This window comes from Coturnix japonica, unplaced genomic scaffold, assembly GCF_054131305.1.
Source record: "Coturnix japonica strain WE unplaced genomic scaffold, WE-NBRP24 Scf108, whole genome shotgun sequence".
NCBI classification, from domain to species: Eukaryota; Metazoa; Chordata; class Aves; order Galliformes; family Phasianidae; genus Coturnix; species Coturnix japonica.
Window position 1 is genome coordinate 215012 of NW_028189011.1, and position 24940 is coordinate 239951.

A 24940-nucleotide genomic window follows, 5' to 3' on the forward strand; every position below is an offset into this window, starting at 1 on the left:
GCTTCCGGTCATCCACAAAATGGCGGAACGTTCGAGCGCGGCCTGGTCCCGCCTCAAAACATCCCTTCTCCGAGCGGCGGAGGTAGGAAAAAAAGTGCTAAAAACCAGCAAAAAACGGGCAAAAACCGGCTCAAAATGGGCAAAAATGGAAAGAACGGACTGAAATAAGGGGGGAGGGGTCGGATTTGGGGTGAAATCGGGGGATTTTGGGGGTTTTTTAGGGGTTTTAATACACCCCCCCCCCCCCCCAGAAGGTGCTGCTGCCAAATGGGTTCCCACAGAGCGTGAGTCCGGATTATCTGCGCTATCAGCAATGGGACTGTGCGCAGGTAATGGGGGTCAATGGGGGTATATGGGGGTATATGGGAGTCAATGGGATTTAATGGGGTTATATGGGGTTATATGGGAGTTAATGGGGTTATATGGGGTTATATGGGGTTATATGGGGTTATATGGGATATATGGGGTTATATGGGGTCTATGGGGTTCTATGGGTGTAGTTACATGCAGTGGCCACCAGGTGGCGCTGTGGAGTGATGGGCTCTATGGGTGTAGTTACATGCAGTGGCCACCAGGGGGCGCTGTGGGGTCTTATGGGGTTATATGGGGTTATATGGGATATATGGGGTTATATGGGGTTATATGGGAGTTAATGGGGTTATATGGGGATAATGGGGGATAATGGGGTTATATGGGGTTTAATGGGGTTATATGGGGTTATATGGGGATATATGGGGTATATGGGGTTATATGGGGGGTAATGGGGTTATATGGGGTATCAGCAATGGGACTGCGTGCAGGTAATGGGAGTCAATGGGAGTCAATGGGAGTCAATGGGGTTATATGGGGTTATATGGGGTTATATGGGGGTATATGGGGTTATATGGGGGTATATGGGGTTATATGGGGTTATAGGGGGTTATATGGGGATGTATGGGGGTATATGGGGTTATATGGGGTTATATGGGGGGTATATGGGGTTATATGGGGTTATATGGGAGTTAATGGGGTTATATGGGGTTATATGGGAGTTAATGGGGTTATATGGGGTTATATGGGATTATATGGGGGTATATGGGGTTATATGGGGGTATATGGGAGTCTATGGGGGTATATGGGAGTCAATGGGGTTATATGGGGTATCAGCAATGGGACTGTGCGCAGGTAATGGGAGTCAATGGGAGTCAATGGGAGTCAATGGGAGTCTATGGGAGTCAATGGGAGTCAATGGGAGTCTATGGGAGTCAATGGGAGTCAATGGGAGTCAATGGGAGTCTATGGGGGTCAATGGGAGTCAATGGGAGTCAATGGGGGTCAATGGGAGTCAATGGGAGTCTATGGGAGTCAATGGGAGTCAACGGGAGTCAATGGGAGTCTATGGGAGTCAATGGGAGTCAATGGGAGTCTATGGGAGTCAATGGGAGTCTATGGGAGTCTATGGGGGTATATGGGGTTATATGGGGTGTAATGGGGGGTAATGGGGTTATATATGGGATTTAATGGGGTTATATGGGGTTATATGGGGTTATATGGGGTTATATGGGGTTATATGGGGGATATGTGGGGTTATATGGGGTTATATGGGGTTATATGGGGTTATATGGGGGGATATGGGGGTATATGGGGGTATATGGGGTTATATGGGATTTAATGGGGTTATATGGGATTTAATGGGGTTATATGGGGGATAATGGGGGGTATATGGGGTTATATGGGAGTTAATGGGGTTATATGGGGGGTAATGGGGTTATCTGCGGTATCAGCAATGGGACTGTGCGCAGGTAATGGGAGTCTATGGGAGTCAATGGGAGTCAATGGGGTTATATGGGGTTATATGGGGTTATATGGGATTTAATAGGGTTTAATGGGGTTATATGGGGTTATATGGGGTTATATGGGATTTAATGGGGTTTAATGGGATTTAATGGGGTTATATGGGAGTTAATGGGGTTATATGGGATTTAGTGGGGTATAATGGGGTTATATGGGATTTAATGGGGTTTAATGGGGTTATATGGGGTTTAATGGGGGGTAATGGGGTTATATGGGGTATCAGCAATGGGACTGTGCGCAGGTAATGGGAGTCAATGGGGTTATATGGGATATATGGGGTTATATGGGGTTATATGGGGTTTAATGGGGGTTATATGGGGTTATATGGGGTTATATGGGGTTATATGGGGTTTAATGGGGTTTAATGGGGTTTAATGGGGTTATAAGGGATTTAATGGGGTGTAATGGGGGGTAATGGGTTGTAATGGGGTTTAATGGGGTTATATGGGATTTAATGGGGTTTAATGGGGTGTAATGGGGTTATATGAGATTTAATGGGATATAATGGGGTATAATGGGTACAATAGGATCTAATGGGGTCTGATGGGGTCTAATGGGGTACAATAGGATCTAATGGGGTCTAATGGGATCTAATGGGGTACAATAGGATCTAATGGGGTCTGATGGGGTATAATGGGGTACAATAGGATCTAATGGGGTGTAATGGGGTCTAATGGGGTACAATAGGATCTAATGGGGTACAATAGGATCTAATGGGGTGTAATGGGATTTAATGGGTTTTACTGGGGTACAATAGGATCTAATGGGGTACAATAGGATCTAATGGGGTGTAATGGGGTCTAATGGGATCTAATGGGGTATAATGTGTTGTAATGGGGTCCCGTTGCAGGCTCTGTGCAGTTCCGTGTGTGGGGTCGTTGCCACTCGCGCCGTGTTTGAGGCCGTCGGGGTCGGGGACGGAGCAGCCACAGCCACCGGAGCCACCTTCACATGGTTACTGCGAGGTCACAGCCCCAAATACCCCATTTTCACCCCAAAATCACCCAAAATGGCCCTTTTTCACCCCAAAATGACCCAAAATGGCCCTTTTTCACCCCAAAATGGCCCTTTTTCACCCTCAAAATGCCATTTTTAACACCAAAATGCCCTAAAATGGCCCTTTTTCACCCCAGAATGGCCCTTTTTCACCCCAAAATCCCCCTTTTTCACCCTAAAATGGCCCTTTTCACCCCAAAATACCCCTTTTTCAACCCAAAATGCCCCAAAATGGCCCTTTTTCACCCCAAAAATGCCATTTTAACACCAAAATGCCCTAAAATTGCCTTTTTTCACCCAAAAATCCCATTTTCCAACCCAAAATGGCCTTTTTTCACCCCAAAATGGTCCAAAATGGTCCATTTTCATCCCAAAATGCCATTTTTAACACCAAAATGCCCTAAAATGTCTCTTTTCACCCCAAAAATGCCCCCAAATGGCCCTTTTTCACCCCAAAAAGGCCCTTTTTCACCCCCAAAATGCCAGTTTTAACACCAAAATGCCCTAAAATGGCCCTTTTGCACCCCAAAATCCCCCTTTTTCACCCTAAAATGGCCCTTTTTCACCCCAAAATGCCCCTTTTTCACCCCCAAATCCCCCTTTTTCACCCTAAAATGGCCCTTTTTCACCCCAAAATACCCCTTTTTCAACCCAAAATGCCCCAAAATGGCCCTTTTTCACCCTAAAATGGCCCTTTTTCACCCCCAAATCCCCCTTTTTCACCCCAAAATCTCCTTTTTTCACCCCAAAATCCCCGCTTTTCACCCTAAAATGTCCCTTTTCCACCCCAAAATCCCCCTTTTTCACCCCAAAAATGCCATTTTTAACACCAAAATGCCCTAAAATGGCCCCTTTTCACCCCAAAATGGCCCTTTTTCACCCCAAAATACCTCAAAATGGCCCTTTTTCACCCCAAAAATGCCATTTTTAACACCAAAATGCCCTAAAATGGCCCCTTTTCACCCCAAAATGGCCCTTTTTCACCCCAAAATGGCCCTTTTTCACCCTAAAATGGCCCTTTTTCACCCCAAAATCCCCCTTTTTCACCCCAAAATGGCCCTTTTTCACCCTTAAATGGCCCTTTTTCACCCCAAAATCCCCCTTTTTCACCCCAAAAATGCCATTTTAACACCAAAATGCCCTAAAATGGCCTTTTTTCACCCCCAAAATCCCCTTTTTCCAACCCAAAATGGCCCTTTTTCACCCCAAAATGGCCCAAAATGGCCCTTTTTCATCCCAAAATTTCCCCAAATAGCCCTTTTTCACCCCAAAAAGGCCATTTTTAACACCAAAAAGCCCTAAAATTGCCCTTTTTAAACCCAAAATGTCCCAAAATAGCCCCTTTTCACCCCAAAAATGCCATTTTTAACCCAAAATGACCCAAAATAGCCCATTTTCACCCCAAAAATGCCATTTTAACACCAAAATGCCCTAAAATGGCCTTTTTTCACCCCAAAATGGCCCTTTTTCACCCCAAAATGGCCCAAAATGGCCCTTTTCCACCCCAAAATGCCCCTTTTTCACCCCAAAATGGCCCTTTTTCACCCCAAAAATGCCATTTTTAACACCAAAATGCCCTAAAATGGCCTTTTTTCACCCCAAATCCCCCTTTTTCACCCCAAAATGGCCCTTTTTCACCCCAAAGTCGTCCAAAATGGCCCTTTTTCAACACAAAATAGCCCTTTTTGACCCAAAATGCCCCAAAATGGCCCTTTTTCACCCCAAAATCCCCCTTTTTCACCCCAAAATGCCCTAAAATGGCCCCTTTTCACCCCAAAAAGGCCCATTTTAACACTAAATGCCCTAAAATGGCCCCTTTTCACCCCAAAATGCCCCAAAATGGCCCTTTTTCACCCCTAAATGGCCCTTTTTCACCCAAAATGGCCCTTTTTCACCCCAAAATGACCCAAAATGGCCCTTTTCCACCCCAAAATGCCCCTTTTTCACCCCAAAATCCCCCTTTTTCACCCCAGAAAGGCCCTTTTTCACCCCAAAATGCCCCAAAATGGCTCTTTTTTACCCCAAAATCCCCTTTTCACCCCAAAATGACCCTTTTTCATCCCTAAACACCCCCAAAATGGCCCTTTTTCACCCTAAAAAGGCCCTTTTTAATACTAAATGCCCTAAAATGGCCCCTTTTCACCCCAAAATGCCCCAAAATGGCCCTTTTTCACCACAAAAAGGCCGTTTTTCATCCTAGAATACCCCCAAAATGGCCATTTTTCACCCCCAAAATACCATTTTTAACACCAAAATGCCCTAAAATGTCCCTTTTTCACCCCAAAATCCCCCTTTTTCACCCCAAAATCCCCCTTTTTCACCCCAAAATCCCCCTTTTTCACCCCAAAAAGGCCCTTTTTCACCCCCAAAATGCCATTTTTAACACCAAGATGCCCTAAAATGGCCCTTTTTCACCCCAAAATCCCCCTTTTTCACCCCAAAATGGCCCTTTTTCACCCCAAAATCCCCCTTTTTCATCCCTAAACACCCCCAAAATGGCCCTTTTTCACCCTAAAAAGGCCCTTTTTAACACTAAATGCCCTAAAATGGCCCTTTTTCACCCCAAAATCGTCCAAAATGGCCTTTTTTCAACCCAAAATAGCCCTTTTCGACCCAATATGCCCCAAAATGGCCCTTTTTCACCCCAAAAAGGCCCTTTTTTAACACTAAATGCCCTAAAATAGCCCTTTTTCACCCCAAAAATGCCATTTTTAACACCAAAATGCGCTAAAATGGCCCTTTTTCACCCCCAAATCCCCCTTTTTCACCCCAAAATACCTCAAAATGGCCCTTTTCCACCCCAAACTGGCCCTTTTTCACCCCAAAATGACCCAAAATGGCCCTTTTCCACCCCAAAATGCCCCTTTTTCACCCCCAAAATGCCATTTTTAACACCAAAATGCCCTAAAATTGCCCTTTTTCACCCCAAAATGCCCCAAAATCACCTTTTTTCACCCCAAAATAGCCCTTTTCAACCCAATATGCCCCAAAATAGCCCTTTTTCACCCCAAAATGCTCCAAAATAGCCCCTTTTCACCCCAAAACCACCGTTTTTAATGCCAAAATGACCCAAAATAGCCCATTTTCAGCCCCAAAATGGCCCTTTTTCACCCCAAAATGCCCCAAAATGGCCCCTTTTCACCCCAAAATGGCCCTTTTTCACCCCAAAAATGCCATTTTTCACCCCAAAATACCCTAAAATGGCCCTTTTTCACCCCAAAATGACCCCAAATTGTCCTTTTTCACCCCACAGATGGAGTTGGGATGGTGACACGCATCGCATTCGCCTCCATACAGGGGTGAGGACTGGGCCATACTGGTCCATACTGGTCCATACTGGTCCATACTGGTTCATACTGGTCCATACCGGTCCATACTGGTCTATACCAGTCCATACTGATCTATACTGGTCCATTCTGGTCCATACTGGTCTATACTGGTCCATACTGGCTTATACTGGTCCATACTGGTCCATACCGGTCTATACTGGTCCATACTGGTCTATACTGGTCTATACTGGTCCATACTGGTTTATACTGGTCTATACTGGTCCGTACCGGTCCATACCAGTCCATACTGGTCCATACTGGTTTATACTGGTCCATACCAGTCCATACTGGTCCATACTGGTCTATACTGGTCTATACTGGTCCATACTGGTCTATACTGGTCCATAGTGGTCTATACTGGTCCATACTGGTCCATACTGGTCTATACTGGTCCATACTGGTCCATACTGGTCCATACTGGTCCATACTGATCCATACTGGTTTATACTGGTCCATACTGGTCCATACTGGTCCATACTGGTCCATACTGATCCATACTGGTTTATACTGGTCCATACTGGTCCATACTGGTCCAAACTGGTCTATACTGGTCTATACTGGTCTATTCTTTCCCCCATAGGAGCGCCCTGGACTGCGAGGCCAAGCAATGGCGGTGAGTGATGATGTCATCACCCCATTGATGACGTCACAGCCCCATTGATGACATCACAGCCCTGCTGCCCTCCCATAGGCTGGTGGCCGACGTCACCAACGACGCCGCGTTCCTATTGGAGCTCACGGCCCCGCTGTGGCCAATGGCGGCGCCCGGATTGTTGGCAGCCGCCACCGCAGCCAGGGTAGGTGGGGTTATATGGGGTTATATGGGGTTATATGGGATTTAATGGGGTTTAATGGGGTTATATGGGATTTAATGGGATTATATGGGATCTCTATGGGGTTATAGGGTCTCTATGGGTCTCTATGGGGTTATAGGGTCTCTATAGGGTCTCTATGGGGTCTCTATGGGGTTATAGGGTCTCTATGGGTCTCTATGGGGTTATAGGGTCTCTATGGGGTTATAGGGTCTCTATGGGTCTCTATGGGGTTATAGGGTCTCTATAGGGTCTCTATGGGGTCTCTATGGGGTTATAGGGTCCCTATGGGTCTCTATGGGGTCTCTATGGGGTTATAGGGTCCCTATGGGGTTATAGGGTCTCTATGGAGTCTCTATGGGGTCTCTATGGGGTTATAGGGTCCCTATGGGGTTATAGGGTCTCTATGGGTCTCTATGGGGTCTCTATGGGGTTATAGGGTCTCTATGGGGTCTCTATGGGGTCTCTATGGGGTCTCTATGGGGTTATAGGGTCTCTGTGGGGTCTCTATGGGGTCTCTATGGGGTTATAGGGTCTCTATGGGGTTATAGGGTCTCTATGGGGTTATAGGGTCTCTATGGGTCTCTATGGGGTTATAGGGTCTCTATGGGGTCTATATGGGGTTATAGGGTCTCTATGGGGTTATAGGGTCTCTATGGGTCTCTATGGGGTCTATATGGGGTTATAGCGTCTCTATGGGGTTATAGGGTGTCTATGGGTTTTCTATGGGGTTATAGGGTCTCTATAGGGTTATAGGGTCTCTATAGGGTCTCTATGGGTTCTCTGTGGGGTTATAGGGTCTCTATGGCGTTATAGGGTCTCTATGGGTCTCTATGGGGTTATAGGGTCTCTATGGGGTTATAGGGTCTCTATGGGGTTATAGGGTCTCTATGGGGTCTCTATGGGGTTATAGGGTCTCTATGTGTCTCTATGTGTCTCTATGGGTCTCTATGGGGTCTCTATGGGGTCTCTATGGGTCTCTATGGGTCTCTATGTGTCTCTATGTGTCTCTATGGGTCGCTATGGGTCTCTATGGGTCTCTATGGGGTTATAGGGTCTCTATGGGGTCTCTATGGGGTTATAGGGTCTCTATGGGTCTCTATGGGGTTATAGGGTCTCTATGGGGTTATAGGGTCTCTATGGGGTCTCTATGGGGTCTCTATGGGGTTATAGGGTCTCTATGGGGTCTCTATGGGGTTATAGGGTCTCTATGGGTCTCTATGGGTCTCTATGGGGTCTCTATGGGGTTATGGGGTCTCTATGGGATCTCTATGGGGTTATAGGGTCTCTATGGGGTCTCTATGGGGTCTCTATGGGTCTCTATGTGTCTCTATGTGTCTCTATGTGTCTCTATGGGGTCTCTATGGGGTCTCTATGGGTCTCTATGTGTCTCTATGGGTCCCTATGGGTCTCTATGTGTCTCTATGTGTCTCTATGTGTCTCTATGTGTCTCTATGTGTCTCTATGGGGTCTCTATGTGTCTCTATGGGTCGCTATGGGTCTCTATGGGTCTCTATGGGGTCTCTATGGGTCTCTATGTGTCTCTATGGGTCTCTATGGGGTCTCTATGGGTCTCTATGGGTCTCTATGGGGTCTCTATGGGTCTCTATGGGTCTCTATGGGTCCCTATGGGGTCTCTATGGGGTCTCTATGGGGTCTCTATGGGGTTATAGGGTCTCTATGGGGTCTCTATGGGGTTATAGGGTCTCTATGGGGTCTCTATGGGGTTACAGGGTCTCTATGGGTCTCTATGGGGTTATAGGGTCTCTATGGGGTCTCCATGGGGTCTCTATGGGGTTATAGGGTCTCTATGGGGTTATGGGGTCTCTATGGGGTCTCTATGGGTCTCTATGGGGTTATAGGGTCTCTATGGGGTCTATGGGGTCTCTATGGGGTTATAGGGTCTCTATGTGTCCCTAAGGGTCTCTATGGGGTCTGTATGGGGTTATAGGGTCTCTATGGGGTTATAGGGTCTCTATGGGGTTATAGGGTCTCTGTGTGTCTCTATGGGTCCCTATGGGGTTATAGGGTCTCTATGGGGTCTCTATGGGGTTATAGGGTCTCTATGTGTCTCTATGGGTCTCTATGTGTCTCTATGGGGTTATAGGGTCTCTATGGGGTCTCTATGGGGTTATAGGGTCTCTATGTGTCTCTATGGGGTTATAAGGTCTCTATGGGGTCTCTATGGGTCCCTATGGGGTCTCTATGGGGTCCTTATGGGGTCTGTGCCCCATAGAGCGTTGTGGGTGTCGCTGGCGGGGCCACCCGTGCGGCCGTTGCTGCCCATCAGGCCATAAAGGACAACGCGGCCGAGGTGGCGGCCAAGGACGGGAGCCAGGTAATAGGATTTAATGGGATTTAATGGGATTTAATGGGGTGTAATGGGATTCAATGGGGTTTAATGGGATTTGATGGGGTTTAATGGGGTTTAATGGGGTTTAATGGGGTGTAATGGGGCTTAATGGGATTTAATGGGGTTTAATGGGATTTAATGGGGTTTAATGGGATTTAATAGGATTTAATGGGATTTAATGGGGTTTAATGGGGTTTAATGGGGTGTAATTGGGTTTAATGGGGTGTAATGGGATTTAATGGGGTTTAATGGGGTTTAATGGGGATGAATGGGATTTAATGGGGTGTAATGGGATTTAATGGGATTTAATGAGGTGTAATGGGGTTTAATGGGATTTAATGGGGTTTTAATGGGGTGTAATGGGATTTAATGGGGTTTAATGGGGTTATATGGGGTTATATGGGATTTAATGGGATTTAATGGGGTTTAATGGGGTTATATGGGATTTAATGGGGTTTAATGGGGTTTAATGGGGTTATATGGGATTTTAATGGGGTTATATGGGGTTTAATGGGTTTTAATGGGGTTTTAATGGGGTTTAATGGGGTTTAATGGGATTTAATGGGGTTTAATGGGGTTTAATGGGGTTATATGGGATTTAATGGGGTTTAATGGGATTTAATGGGGTTTAATGGGGGTTAATGGGGTTTAATGGGGTTTAATGGGATTTAATGGGATTTAATGGGGTTTAATGGGATTTAATGGGGTTTAATGGGGTTTAATGGGGTTTAATGAGGTTATATGGGGTTTAATGGGGTTATATGGGATTTAATGGGGTGTAATGGGATTTTATGGGGTTTAATGGGGTTTTAATGGGGTTTAATGGGGTTATATGGGATTTAATGGGGTTATATGGGGTTTAATGGGGTTTAATGGGGTTTAATGGGGTTATATGGGATTTAATGGGGTTATATGGGATTTAATGGGGTCAGGAGACGCTGGTTAACGCCGTGGGGCTGATGTTGGCGCTGCTGCTGCTTCCGGTGCTGGAGGGACGGCCATGGTGAGCGGGATCTATGGGGCAGATATGGGATCTATGGGGCAGATATGGGATCTGTGGGGCTGACATGGGATCTATGGGGCAGATATGGGATCTATGGGGCAGATATGGGATCTGTGGGGCTGACATGGGATCTATGGGGCAGATATGGGATCTATGGGGCTGACATGGGATCTATGGGGCCGATATGGGATCTATGGGGCTGACATGGGATCTATGGGGCCGATATGGGATCTATGGGGCAGATATGGGATCTATGGGGCAGATATGGGATCTATGGGGCAGACATGGGATCTATGGGGCAGATATGGGATCTATGGGGCTGACATGGGATCTATGGGGCTGATATGGGATCTATGGGGCTGACATGGGGTCTATGGGGCTGACATGGGATCTATGGGGCTGACATGGGATCTATGGGGCTGACATGGGATCTATGGGGCCGATATGGGATCTATGGGGCTGACATGGGATCTATGGGGCTGACATGGGATCTATGGGGCTGACATGGGATCTATGGGGCTGATATGGGATCTATGGGGCTGACATGGGATCTATGGGGCTGACATGGGATCTATGGGGCAGATACAGGATCTATGGGGCTGATATGGGATCTATGGGGCTGATATGGGATCTATGGGGCTGATACGGGATCTATGGGGCTGACATGGGATCTATGGGGCAGATACGGGATCTATGGGGCTGATACGGGATCTATGGGGCTGATATGGGATCTATGGGGCTGATATGGGATCTATGGGGCTGACATGGGATCTATGGGGCCGATATGGGATCTATGGGGCCGATATGGGATCTATGGGGCCAATATGGGATCTATGGAGCTGACATGGGATCTATGGGGCTGACATGGGATCTATGGGGCTGACATGGGATCTATGGGGCCGATATGGGATCTATGGGGCCGATATGGGATCTATGGAGCTGACATGGGATCTATGGGGCTGACATGGGATCTATGGAGCTGACATGGGATCTATGGGGCTGATATGGGATCTATGGGGCCGATATGGGATCTATGGGGCAGATATGGGATCTATGGGGCCAATATGGGATCTATGGGGCTCATATGGGATCTATGGGGCCGATATGGGATCTATGGGGCTGATATGGGATCTATGGGGCTGACATGGGATCTATGGGGCTGACATGGGATCTATGGGGCCGATATGGGATCTATGGGGCAGATATGGGATCTACGGGGCTGATATGGGATCTATGGGGCTGACATGGGATCTATGGGGCAGATATGGGATCTATGGGGCCGATATGGGATCTATGGGGCTGACATGGGATCTATGGGGCCCACAGGTTGACGTGGCCGCTGGTTCTGCTGTTAATGGGGGCCCACTTATGGGGCAACGTTGCCGCCGTCAGATCCCTTTGCTTCCCCACATTCAACAGGCCCCGACTCCGCCTGGCCATCCATGGGGCGCTATGGGGCCGCTATGGGGCGCTATGGGGCCGCTATGGGGCGCTATGGGGCAGCAATGGGGCGCTATGGGGCTCCAATGGGGCGCTATGGGGTCCCTATAGGGCCTTAAGGGATCTCTATAGGGCCCTATGGGGTCCCTATGGGGCCTCAGTGGGTCCCAATGGGTCCCTATGGGGTCCCAGCGACCCCCAAGTCCCGACCCCCAACTTGGGGGGCGTCAGCGTCCGCGTCCCCCCCCCGGAGGAGGTCAACCCCATAGAGCCGCTGCTGCCTGGTGAGTGGGACCCTATAGCGCCCCATAGCGCCCTATAGCGCCCTATAGGGCACCCTATAGCGCCCTATAGTGCCCTATGGGGCACCCTATAGCGCCCTATGGCACCCCATAGGTTACAGCAGCCGCCTCCGCCTCGAACTGGGAGCTCCATTAGAGAGACTTGTGGGGAGGTGACGCTATGGGGCAGGGAGGGGATGTGTGGGGCTGGGGGGGGGGATATGGGGCAGGGGGGTTGATATGGGGCAGGGGGGTTGATATGGGGCAGGGGGGGAGATATGGGGCAGGGGGAGGGGGATATGGGGGGCTGGGGGGATGCTATGGGGCAGGGGGGGATATGGGGGGCAGGGGTTGGGGGATATGTGGGGTGGGGGGGGGATATGTGGGGCTGGGGGGGGATATGGGGCAGGGGCTGGGGGATATGTGGGGTGGGGGGATGCTATGGGGCAGGGGGAGGGGAATATGGGGGGCAGGGGGGTTGATATGGGGCAGGGGGGTGATATGGGGCAGGGAGAGGGGGATATGGGGCGGGGGGGGGATATAGGGCAGGGGGGGAGATATGGGGCAGGGGATATATGGGGCTGGGGGGGGATATGGGGCAGGAGGGGGGGTATATGGGGCAGGGGATATGTGGGGCTGGGGGGGGATATGGGGCTGGGGGGATGCTATGGGGCGGGTGGGGGATATGGGGCAGGGAGGGGATGTGGGGCTGGGGGAGGGGGATATGTGGGGCTGGGGGTTACATGGAGGTTATGGGTCCCATCTGTGCCCCATAGCGAGGCCGAGTTCCGGAAGGCGAAGGAATGTGGGACCCCCGACTACATCGTGGTGCTGAGGCCCAGCCAAGGTGCGACCCACAACCCAGACCCACAACTGGGACCCATAGATCCCATTCAGGACCCATAGATCCCATTGGGGACCCATAGATCCCATTGGGGACCCATAGATCCTACTGGGGACCCCCAACCCCTATTGAGTGTCCCCAGCCCCATAGGGGACCCATAGATCCCACTGAGGACCCCCAACCCCATTGAGGACCCCCAGCCCCATAGAGAACCCCCAGACCCTATAGGGGACCCCCAAACCCTATAGGGGACCCCCAGCCCCATTGAGGACCCACAGATCCCATTGGGGACCCATAGATCCTACTGGGGACCCCCAACCCCTATGGGGTGTCCCCAGCCCCATAGAGAAACCCCAGACCCCATTAAAGACCCCCAACCCCTATAGGGGACCCCCAGCCCCATAGAGAAACCCCAACCCCTATGAGGGGTCCCCAGCCCCATAGAGGACCCCCAGACCCTATAGGGGACCCCCAGCCCCATAGAGGACCCCAAGACCCTATAGGGGACCCCCAGCCCCATAGAGGACCCCAAGACCCTATAGGGGACCCCCAGCCCCATAGAGGACCCCCAGACCCTATAGGGGATCCCCAACCCCATAGAGGACCCCAAGACCCTATAGGGGACCCCCAGCCCCATAGAGGACCCCCAGACCCTATAGGGGACCCCCAGCCCCATAGAGGACCCCAAGACCCTATAGGGGACCCCCAGCCCCATTGATTGACCCCCATTTCTTTTCCCCCCCATAGGTTGGGTGGGTGTGGGGCTCCGTGCCGGGGCCCCCCCCGACGCCCCATTGCGGGGCTGTGCCCACGCCATCCTATTAGAGGAACTTATGGGGCCAGATCTCCCTATGGGGGCACCAATGGGGGCTGAACTCAGAGCCCTACAGAGGAGACTGAGGCACTGCCGTGAGTTGGGGGGCGCTATGGGGTGATATGGGGGGTCTATGGGGTGATATGGGGTATCTGTGGGGTGATATGGGGTGATATGGGGTGATATGGGGGATCTATGGGGTGATATGGGGTGATATGGGGGATCTATGGGGCGATATGGGGTGTCTGTGGGGTGATATGGGGGATCTATGGGGTGATACGGGGTATCTATGGGGTGATATGGGGTATCTATGGGGCGGATTAGGGGTCCTGAGATGGTTTGGGGTCGCTATGGGGTGATATGGGGTATCTATGGGGTGATATGGGGGATCTATGGGGTGATATGGGGTGTCTATGGGGTGATATGGGGTGATATGGGGGATCTATGGGGTGATATGGGGTGTCTATGGGGTGATATGGGGGATCAATGGGGTGATATGGGGGATCTATGGGGTGATATGGGGTATCTGTGGGGTGATATGGGGGATCTATGGGGCAATATGGGGTGATATGGGGGATCTATGGGGTGATATGGGGTGATATGGGGGATCTATGGGGTGATATGGGGTGATATGGAGTTGCTATGGGGTGATATGGGGTATCTATGGGGCGATATGGGGTATCTATGGGGTGATATGGGGTGTCTATGGGGTGATATGGGGTGATATGGGGTGATATGGGGTATCTATGGGGTGATATGGGGTATCTGTGGGGTGATTTGGGGTTGCTATGGGGTGATATGGGGTATCTGTGGGGTGATATGGGGTGATATGTGGTATCTGTGGGGTGATATGGGGTGATATGGGGGATCTATGGGGTGATATGGGGTATCTGTGGGGTGATATGGGGGATCTATGGGGTGATATGGGGGATCTATGGGGTGATATGCGGTGTCTATGGGGTGATATGGGGGATCTATGGGGTGATATGCGGTGTCTATGGGGTGATATGGGGGATCTATGGGGTGATATGGGGTGATATGGAGTTGCTATGGGGTGATATGGGGTATCTATGGGGTGATACGGGGTGTCTATGGGGCGATATGGGGTGTCTATGGGGTGATATGGAATTGCTATGGGGTGATATGGGGGGTCTATGGGGTGATATGGGGTGTCTATGGGGCGATATGGGGTGTCTATGGGGTGATATGGGGGATCTATGGGGTATCTATGGGGTGATATGGGGTATCTGTGGGGCGGATTAGGGGTCCTGAGATGGTTTGGGGTCGCTATGGGGTGATATGGGGTATCTATGGGGTGATATGGGGTATCTATGGGGTGATATGGGGTGTCTGTGGGGTGATATGGGGTGTCTATGGGGTGATATGGGGTGTCTATGGTGATATGGGGTGTCTATGGGGTGATATGGGGGATCTATGGGGCGATATGGGGGATCTATGGGGCGATATGGGGTGTCTATGGGGTGATATGGGGGATCTATGGGGTGATATGGGGTGTCTATGGGGTGATATGGGGGGTCTATGGGGTGATATGGGGGATCTATGGGGTGATATGGGGTGATATGGGGGATCTATGGGGTGATATGGGGTATCTATGGGGTGATATGGGGTATCTATGGGGTGATATGGGGGATCTATGGGGTGATATGGGGTGTCTATGGGGTGATATGGGGGGTCTATGGGGTGATATGGGGGATCTATGGGGTGATATGGGGTGATATGGGGTGTCTATGGGGTGATATGGGGGATCTATGGGGTGATATGGGGGATCTATGGGGTGTCTATGGGGTGATATGGGGGATCTATGGGGTGATATGGGGTGATATGGGGTATCTGTGGGGTGATATGGGGGATCTATGGGGTGATATGGGGTATCTATGGGGTGATATGGGGTGTCTATGGGGTGATATGGGGGATCTATGGGGTGATATGGGGGATCTATGGGGTGATATGGGGTGTCTGTGGGGTGATATGGGGTATCTATGGGGTGATATGGGGTATCTATGGGGTGATATGGGGTGATATGGGGGATCTATGGGGTGATATGGGGGATCTATGGGGCGGATTAGGGGTCCTGAGATGGTTTGGGGTTGCTATGGGGTGATATGGGGTATCTATGGGGTGATATGGGGTATCTATGGGGTGATATGGGGTGGATTGGGGTTTCTGTGGGGCCATTTGGGGCCATTATGGGGTCTATGGGGCAATTTGGGGTCTCTATGGGTCCCTATGGGTCTTTATGGGGTCTCTATGGGGTTATCGGGTCTCTATGGTCTCTATGGGTCTCTATGGGGTCTCTATGTTGTTATAGGGTCTCTATGGGGTCTGTATGGGGTTATAGGGTCCCTATGGGGTCCCTATGGGGTTATAGGGTCCCTATGGGGTTATAGGGTCTCTATGGGGTCCCTATGGGTCTCTATGGGTCTTTATGGTGTCTCTATGGGGTTATAGGGTCTCTATGGGGTCTCTATGGGGTCTCTATGGGGTTATAGGGTCTCTATGGGTCTCCATGGGGTTTCTATGGGGATATAGGGTCCCTATGGGGTCTCTATGGGATCTCTATGGGGTCCCTATGGGGTTATAGGGTTTCTATGGGGTTATAGGGTCTCTATGGGGTCTCTATGGGTCTCTATGGGGTTTCTATGGGGTCCCTATGGGGTTCTAGGGTCTCTATGGGGTCCCTATGGGGTTCTAGGGTCTCTATGGGGTCCCTATGGGGTTCTAGGGTCTCTATGGGGTCTCTATGGGGTTATAGGGTCTCTATGGGTCCCTATGGGTCTCTATGGGTCTCCATGGGGTTTCTATGGGGATATAGGGTCTCTATGGGGTCCCTATGGGCCTTTATGGGGTCTCTATGGGGTTATAGGGTCTCTATGGGTCTCTATGGGGTCTCTATGGGGTCTCTATGGGGTTATAGGGTCTCTATGGGGTTATAGGGTCTCTATGGGGCTATAGGGTCTCTATGGGGTTATAGGGTCTCTATGGGGTTATAGGGTCTCTATGGGGTCTCTATGGGGTTATAGGGTCTCTATGGGGTCTGTATGGGGTTATAGGGTCTGTATGGGGTTATAGGGTCTCTATGGGGTGTCTATGGGTCTCTATGGGGTTGTAGGGTCTCTATGGGTCTCTATGGGGTTATAGGGTCCCTATGGGTCTCTATGGGTCTTTATGGGGTTTCTATGGGGTTATAGGGTCTCTATGGGGTTATAGGGTCTCTATGGGGTTATAGGGTCCCTATGGGGTTATAGGGTCTCTATGGGGTCTCTGTGGGGTTATAGGGTCTCTATGGGGTCTCTATGGGGTCTCTATGGGGTCTCTATGGGTCTCTATGGGGTTATAGGGTCTCTATGGTCTCTATGGGTCTCTATGGGGTCTCTATGGGGTTATAGGGTCTCTATGGGGTTATAGGGTCTCTATGGGTCTCTATGGGGTTATAGGGTCCCTATGGGTCCCTATGGGTCTCTATGGGTCTTTATGGGGTTTCTATGGGGTTATAGGGTCCCTATGGGTCTCTATAGGGTCTCTATGGGGTTATAGGGTCTCTATGGGGTTATAGGGTCCCTATGGGGTCTCTATGGGGTTATAGGGTCCCTATGGGGTCTCCATGGGGTTATAGGGTCTCTATGGGGTTATAGGGTCTCTATGGGGTCTCTATGGGGTTATAGGGTCTCTATGGGGTCTCTATGGGGTCTCTATGGGGTTATAGGGTCTCTATGGGTCTTTATGGGGTCTCTATGGGTCTCTATGGGGTTATAGGGTCCCTATATGTCCCTATGGGGTCCCTATGGGGTTATAGGGTCTCTATGGGGTTATAGGGTGTCTATGGGGTCTCTATGGGGTTATGGGGTCTCTATGGGGTTATAGGGTCTCTATGGGTCTCTATGGGGTTATAGGGTCCCTATATGTCCCTATGGGGTCTCTATGGGGTTATAGGGTCCCTATGGGGTCCCTATGGGGTTATAGGGTCCCTATGGGGTCCCTATGGGGTTATAGGGTCCCTATGGGGTCCCTATGGGGTTATAGGGTCTCTATGGGGTCTCTATGGGTCTCTATGTGTCTCTCCCACCCCACAGCTCCCGGTTCGGTCCCATGGGCGACGTTGGCTGAAGTTTCCCATATATGGAAGAAGCTGGAACCCGCCTTCATTCAAGGTCCGCCCCCCATTGTGACGTCATCAAAGCCCCCATTGTGACGTCATCAAACCCCCCATTGTGACGTCACAAACCCCCCCATTGTGACGTCACAAACCCCCCCCCCCCAGGTTTGGAAGCAGCCGGTTGGTCGATGCGGAGCCATCAATTAGGAACCGACCAATGGCGGCTCGAGTGGGCGGAGCCTCCGTCATGAGGCCACGCCCACTTCATTTGCATAAACATGGACCTCATTTGCATGCATAATGAGGCCCCCCCTCTCTTTTGGGCCCATAAAGTGCCATAAAAATGAGTGAAAAAGCCACTTTTTGGGCAATTTAAGGCCAAAAAACGCCATTTTTATTCTATTTCTAATTCAAGGGTGGGTTTGATGCTTTAATCGAAGGGATTTTGGGGGGAAAAATGGGGATTTGGGGCAAAATTGGGGATTTTGGGGGTAAAAATGGGGATTTGGGGGTAAAATTGGGGATTTGGGGGTAAAAATGGGGATTTTGGGGCAAAATTGGGGATTTTGGGGGGAAAAATGGGGATTTTGGGGGTAAAAATGGGGATTTTGGGGCAAAATTGGGGGTTTTGGGGGTAAAAATGGGGATTTTGGGGTAAAAATGGGGATTTTGGGGTAAAAATGGGGATTTTTGGTGTAAAAATGGGGATTTTGGGGGGGATAACGGTGATTTTTGGGTAAAAATGCGAATTTTTGGGGTAAAAATGAAGATTTTGGGTGTAAAAATGGGGATTTTGGGGGTAAAATTGGGGATTTTTGGGGTAAAAATGGGGATTATGGGTAAAAATGGTAATTATGGGGTAAAAATGGACATTTTTGGTGTAAAAATGGGAATTTTGGGGAGATAACGGTGATTTTTGGGTAAAAATGCGGATTTTTGAGGGAAAAAATGAAGATTTTTGGTGTAAAAATGGGGATTTTTGGGGTTAGAATGGGGATTTTTGGGGTAAAAATAGTGATTTTGGAGGTAAAAATGGTGATTATGGGGTAAAAATGGGGATTTTTGGTGTAAAAATAGTGATTTTGGGGGTAAAATTGGGGATTTTGGGGATAAAAACAGTGATTTTGGGGGTAAAAACAATGATTTACGGGATAAAAATGGTAATTATGGGGTAAAAATGGGGATTTTTGGGGTTAAAAATGGGGATTTTGGGAGGATAACGGTGATTTTTGGGTAAAATTGGGGATTTTGGGGGTAAAAATGAAGATTTTGGGGGTAAAAATAGTGATTTTTGTGGTAAAAATGGTGATTATGGGGTAAAAATGGGGATTTTGGGGCAAAAATGGAGATTTTGAGGGTAAAAATGAAGATTTTTGGTGTAAAAATGGGGATTTGGGAGGTAAAAATGGTGATTTGGGGGCAAAATTGGGGGTTTTGAGGCTAAAAATGGGGATTTTGGGGCAAAAATGGTGATTATGGGGTAAAAATGGGGATTTTGGGGCAAAAATGAAGATTTTTTGTGTAAAAATGGGGATTTTTGGGGGATAACGGTGATTTTTGGGTAAAAATGGGGGTTTGGGGGCTAAAAATGAAGATTTTGGGTGTAAAAATGGGGATTTGGGGGGTAAAAATGGGGATTTTGGGAAGGAAATTGTGATTTTGGGGGTAAAAATGAAGATTTTGGGTGTAAAAATGCTGATTTTACCTAGAAATTAATGATTTTTTGGGTTAAAACGTTGAAATTTTGGGTCATTTCCCCCCATTTTATAACATTTAACATCCACACTTTCCCCCTGAGCCCCTTAAGGCCATTTTGGGTCCAATTTTGGGTCAAATTCGAGGGATTTCAGGCAAAATACCCCCATAAAAAGATGGCGACGGCCATCATGATGATGGCGTTAATATTCACCACCCGCGCCCATATATGGGCATCAGGGGGCGGGGCCTCATCAAGCCCCGCCCCCTGGCTCTGAGGCCCCGCCCCCTCGATGCGAAGCCCCGCCCCCTCCCTGCTGAGCTTCGCTCCTATTGGTCGAGGCTCCGTCCCTTGGGTCCTTTGCTCCGTTCCTATTGGCTGAGGCTCCGTTCCTATTGGTTGTTGCTCCGTTCCTATTGGTTGTTGCTCCGTTCCTATTGGTTGAGGCTCCGTTCCTATTGGTTGAGGCTCCGCCCCCTGGGAGCTCGGCTTCACTTGGACCTCTGGGGAGGAACAGTCCCATAGAGCCCCATAGAGACCCCATAGAGACCCATAGAGACCCATAGAGACCCCATAGAGACCCCATAGAGACCCATAGAGACCCCATAGAGACCCATAGAGACCCATAGAGACCCCATAGAGACCCATAGAGCCCCATAGAGACCCCATAGAGACCCATAGAGACCCATAGAGACCCCATAGAGACCCATACAGACCCATAGCGATCCATAGAGACCCATAGCGACCCATAGAGACCCAATAGAGACCCAATAGAGACCCATAGAGACCCCATAGAGACCCATAGAGACCCATAGTGACCCATAGAGACCCCATTGAGACCCATAGAGCCCCATTGTGACCCATAGAGACTCATTGCTCCCCATAGCCCCCCATTACCCCATAGCTCCCCATTACCCCATGGCCCCCCATACCTCCCCATTACCCCATAACCCCCATTACCCCCCATTACCCCATAGCCCTCCATTACCCCATAGCCCCCCATAGCCCCCATTACCCCCATAGCCCCCCATTACCCCATAGCTCCCCATTACCCTCATAGCCCCCATATCTCCCATAGCCCCCCATTACCCCTCATAACCCCCATAGCCCACCATTACCCCATAGCCCCCCATAGCCCCATAGCCCCCAATACCCCCCATAGCCCCCCATTACCCCATAGCCCCCCATAGCCCACCATTACCCCATAGCCCCCATTACCCCATAGCCCCCCATTACCCTCATAGCCCCCATATCTCCCCATAGCCCCCCATTACCCCATAGCCCCCCATTACCCCATTACCCCCCCATTACCCCATAGCCCCCCATATCCCCCATAGCCCCCCATTACCCCATAGCCCCCCATTGCCCCATAGCCCCCAATACCCCCCATTACCCCCATTACCCCATAGCCCCCCATAGCCCCCCATAGCCCCATTACCCCCATTACCCCCATTACCCCATAGCCCCCAATTGCCCCCATTACCCCCCATTACCCCATAGCCCCCCATTGCCCCATAGCCCCCAATACCCCCCATAGCCCCCCATTACCCTCATTGCCCCATAGCCCCCCATTACCCCATAGCCCCCCATAGCCCCATAGCCCCCAATACCCCCCATAGCCCCCCATTACCCCCATTACCCCATAGCCCCCCATTACCCTCATAGCCCCCATATCTCCCCATATCCCCCATTACCCCCCATAGCCCCCCATTACCCCATAGCCCCCCATTACCCCATAGCCCCCCATTACCCCATTAGCCCCCTTTACCCCATAGCCCCCCATTACCCCATAGCCCCCCATAGCCCCATATCCCCCAATACCCCCCATAGCCCCCCGTTACCCCCATTACCCCATAGCCCCCCATTACCCCATAGCCCCCAATACCCCATAGCCCCCCATTACCCCCATTACCCCATAGCCCCCCATTACCCCATTACCCCATAGCCCCCCATTACCCCATAGCCCCCCATTACCCCCATAGCCCCCCATTACCCCCCATTACCCCATAGCCCCCCATTACTCCCCATTACCCCCATTACCCCCCATTGCCCCATAGCCCCCCATTACCCCCATTACCCCATATCCCCCATTGCCCCATATCCCCCCATGCTCACCCCATAGCTGTAGATCCCCGTCCCTGTTGTCGTCCTTATCCAGGTCATCTCGTGGTTCCCGGCTGTTCCTGAGGCTGAACACCAACCGGTGCAGCTGTGGGGACACGGCAACAGCTATGGGGCGCTATGGGGCCCTATGGGTCTCTAAGGGGCCCTATGGATCCCTATGGGTCTCTAAGGGGCCCTATGGATCCCTATGGGTCTCTAAGGGGCCCTGTGGGTCACTATGGGATGCAATGGGACCCTATGGGGCTCATTGTGTTTCTATGGGGATCAGTGGGTCCCTATGAGGATCAATGGGTCCCTATGGGGTCTCTATGGGGTCCCTTTGTGTCTCTATGGGTCCCTATGGGTCTCTATGGGGTCTCTATGGGTCTCTATGGGGTCCTATGGGTCTCTATGGGTCCCTATGGGTCTCTATGGGGTCTCTATGGGTCTCTATGGGGTCCCTATGGGTCTCTATGGGTCCCTATGTGTCTCTATGGATCCCTATGGGGTCTCTATGTGTCTCTATGGGGTGCTATGGGGCTCTGTGGGTCTCTATGGGTCTCTATGGGGTCCCTATGGGTCCCTATGTTTCTCTATGGGTCTCTATGGGTCCCTATGGGGTCTCTATGGGTCTCTATGCGTCTCTATGGGGTTGCTATGGGGCTCTATGTGTCTCTATGGGTCCCTATGTGTCTCTATGTGTCTCTATGGGTCCCTACGTGTCTCTATGGGTCCCTATGTGTCTCTATGTGTCCCTATGGGGTCTCTATGGGTCTCTATGGGTCTCTATGTCTCTCTATGGTCCCTATGTTTCTCTATGGGGTCACTCACGTGTTTCCGGTCGATGGGGGGGTGGCACAGGGAGATACCGGAAGCGATGAGACACGTGACCAGGAAGAGCAGCGCGGCAAAGTGCAGGTAGTGCAGCCCGCACAGGAAGTCAGGGCAACTTCCGGTTCCGGTTCCACCCGCCCCCACACTTCCGGTCACAGGCTGCCGTGTGCTGCTCGTGGCGTTTCCGGTGTCGTCACTTCCGGCTTGGCATGGCGGCGGTTCCGTCCCCATGGCGAACTCCGGGATCATCCGGGCCAGGCCCAGCGACAGACCGGACACTAGGCCCCAAAAAGCGCCCTACAACGGCAGCCATGATGTTAACGGTACATCCGGGTATCGCGGCGGCCATTTTGGATGGGGGGGGGTGTTACATCCGGGTATCGTGGTGGGGGTGGTGGGGGTGTTACATCCGGGTACCGTGGGGGGGGTGGGGGTGTTACATCCGGGTATCGTGGTGGAGGTGGGGGGGGTGTTACATCCGGGTATCGTAGCCGCCATTTTGGATGGGGGGGGTGTTACATCCGGGTATCGTGGTGGGGATGGGGTGGGTGTTACATCCGGGTATCGTAGCCGCCATTTGGGATGGGGGGGGGGTGTTACATCCGGGTATCATGGGGGGGCGGGGGCGTTACATCCGGGTATCGTAGCCGCCATTTTGGATGGGGGGGGTGTTACATCCGGGTCTCGTTGCCGCCGTTTTGGGGGTGAGGGAGATTGCGGTCACGTGGTATGTAGTAGTGACGCCTTATTGGCGGCCATTTTGAGGGGGGGGGGTTTACATAGGACCCCATAGGGACCCATAGGGACTCATAGAGACCCATAGAGTCCCATAGAAACCCCATAGAGACCCATAGACCCCGTAGGCCCCCCATCCTGCCCCATAGAGACCCATAGGACCCCCATCTCTCCCCATCCTGCCCCATTTCCTCCCACACGACCCCATAGAGACCCCATAAAGACCCATAGGACCCCCATCTCCCCATAGAGACCCATATCTACCCCATGTTGCACCATAGGGACCCCATAGAGAACCATAGAGACCCATAGACCCCATTGGACCCCCCATGCTGCCCCATAGGGACCCCATAGAGACCCATAGGCCCCCCATTGTGCCCCATAGAGACCCCATAGAGACCCATAGGACCCCCATTGTGCCCCATAGAGACCCCATAGAGACCCATAGATCCCATAGGCCCCCCATGCTGCCCTATAGGGACCCCATAGAGAACCATAGCCCCCCCATGGTGCCCCATAGAGACCCATAGCCCCCTCGTGCTGCCCCATAGAGACCCATAGACCCCATAGGCCCCCCATGCTGCCCCATAGGGACCTATAGAGACCCATAGGCCCCCCATGCTGCCCCATAGGGACCTATAGAGACCCATAGGCCCCCCATGCTGCCCCATAGAGACCCCGTAGAGACCCATAGGCCCCCATGCTGCCCCATAGAGACCCATAGGCCCCCCATCCTGCCCCATAGGGACCCTGTAGAGACCCATAGGCCCCCATGCTGCCCCATAGAGACCCATAGACCCCATAGGCCCCCCATGCTGCCCCATAGAGACCCATATCTGCCCCATCTTGCCCCATAGAGTCCCATAGACCCCATAGGCCCTCCATGCTGCCCCATAGGGACCCCATATAAACCCCATAGACCCCATAGGCCCCCATGCTGCCCCATAAAGACCCCATAGGCCCCCCATGCTGCCTCATAGAGACATATAGACCCCATAGGCCCCCCATGCTGCCCCATAGGGACCCATAGAGAACCATAGACCCCATAGAGACCCCATAGAGACCCATAGAGACCCATAGGCCCCCCATGCTGCCCTATAGGGACCCCATAGAGAACCATAGCCCCCCCATGGTGCCCCATAGAGACCCATAGCCCCCTCGTGCTGCCCCATAGAGACCCATAGACCCCATAGGCCCCCCATGCTGCCCCATAGGGACCTATAGAGACCCATAGGCCCCCCATGCTGCCCCATAGGGACCTATAGAGACCCATAGGCCCCCCATGCTGCCCCATAGAGACCCCGTAGAGACCCATAGGCCCCCATGCTGCCCCATAGAGACCCATAGGCCCCCCATCCTGCCCCATAGGGACCCCGTAGAGACCCATAGGCCCCCATGCTGCCCCATAGAGACCCATAGACCCCATAGGCCCCCCATGCTGCCCCATAGAGACCCATATCTGCCCCATCTTGCCCCATAGAGTCCCATAGACCCCATAGGCCCTCCATGCTGCCCCATAGGGACCCCATATAAACCCCATAGACCCCATAGGCCCCCATGCTGCCCCATAAAGACCCCATAGGCCCCCCATGCTGCCTCATAGAGACATATAGACCCCATAGGCCCCCCATGCTGCCCCATAGGGACCCATAGAGACCCATAGCCCCCCCATGGTGCCCCATAGGGACCCCATAGAGACCCATAGGCCCCCCATGCTGCCCCATAGAGTCCCATAGGCCTCCCATCCTGCCCC

General features: G+C 51.4%; 2 protein-coding genes across 6 annotated transcripts in view; one reads left to right on the forward strand and one right to left on the reverse strand.

Annotated features, from left to right (window-relative positions):
* Nucleotides 1–18228, forward strand: LOC107307254 (RUS family member 1-like). Its single transcript, XM_085535121.1, has 12 exons — nucleotides 1–82; nucleotides 252–329; nucleotides 2684–2798; nucleotides 6083–6128; nucleotides 6739–6771; nucleotides 6850–6955; nucleotides 9207–9308; nucleotides 10256–10326; nucleotides 12824–12894; nucleotides 13639–13800; nucleotides 17797–17874; nucleotides 17985–18228. The coding sequence occupies exons 1-12, from the start codon at nucleotides 20–22 to the stop codon at nucleotides 18068–18070; spliced, it is 1011 nt and encodes a 336-aa protein (XP_085391247.1). The 5' UTR covers nucleotides 1–19; the 3' UTR covers nucleotides 18071–18228.
* The window catches only part of LOC146751256 (sodium/glucose cotransporter 2-like), a 25418-nt gene continuing 18657 nt past the window's right edge, over nucleotides 18180–24940 (reverse strand). For all 5 annotated transcript variants that reach the window (XM_085535111.1, XM_085535110.1, XM_085535113.1 and 2 more), the window contains 3 exons: nucleotides 22450–22749; nucleotides 21631–21724; nucleotides 18180–20018 (listed from right to left, as the gene is read on the reverse strand). In XM_085535111.1, coding sequence (XP_085391237.1) covers nucleotides 19666–20018; nucleotides 21631–21724; nucleotides 22450–22749 — 747 coding nt within the window. In that variant the 3' untranslated portion in view covers nucleotides 18180–19665. The remainder of the gene's footprint in view (nucleotides 20019–21630; nucleotides 21725–22449; nucleotides 22750–24940) is intronic.

What these genes read in the sequence shown, in the direction of transcription:
- LOC107307254 (XM_085535121.1), top strand. Translation starts at nt 20, where the DNA reads ATGGCGGAACGTTCGAGCGCGGCCTGGTCCCGCCTCAAAACATCCCTT. An exon ending in CAGCCGCCACCGCAGCCAGG is followed by an intron (nt 6,956 to 9,206) that starts GTAGGTGGGGTT and finishes TGTGCCCCATAG; the next exon opens with AGCGTTGTGGGTGTCGCTGG. An exon ending in CGGCCAAGGACGGGAGCCAG is followed by an intron (nt 9,309 to 10,255) that starts GTAATAGGATTT and finishes TAATGGGGTCAG; the next exon opens with GAGACGCTGGTTAACGCCGT.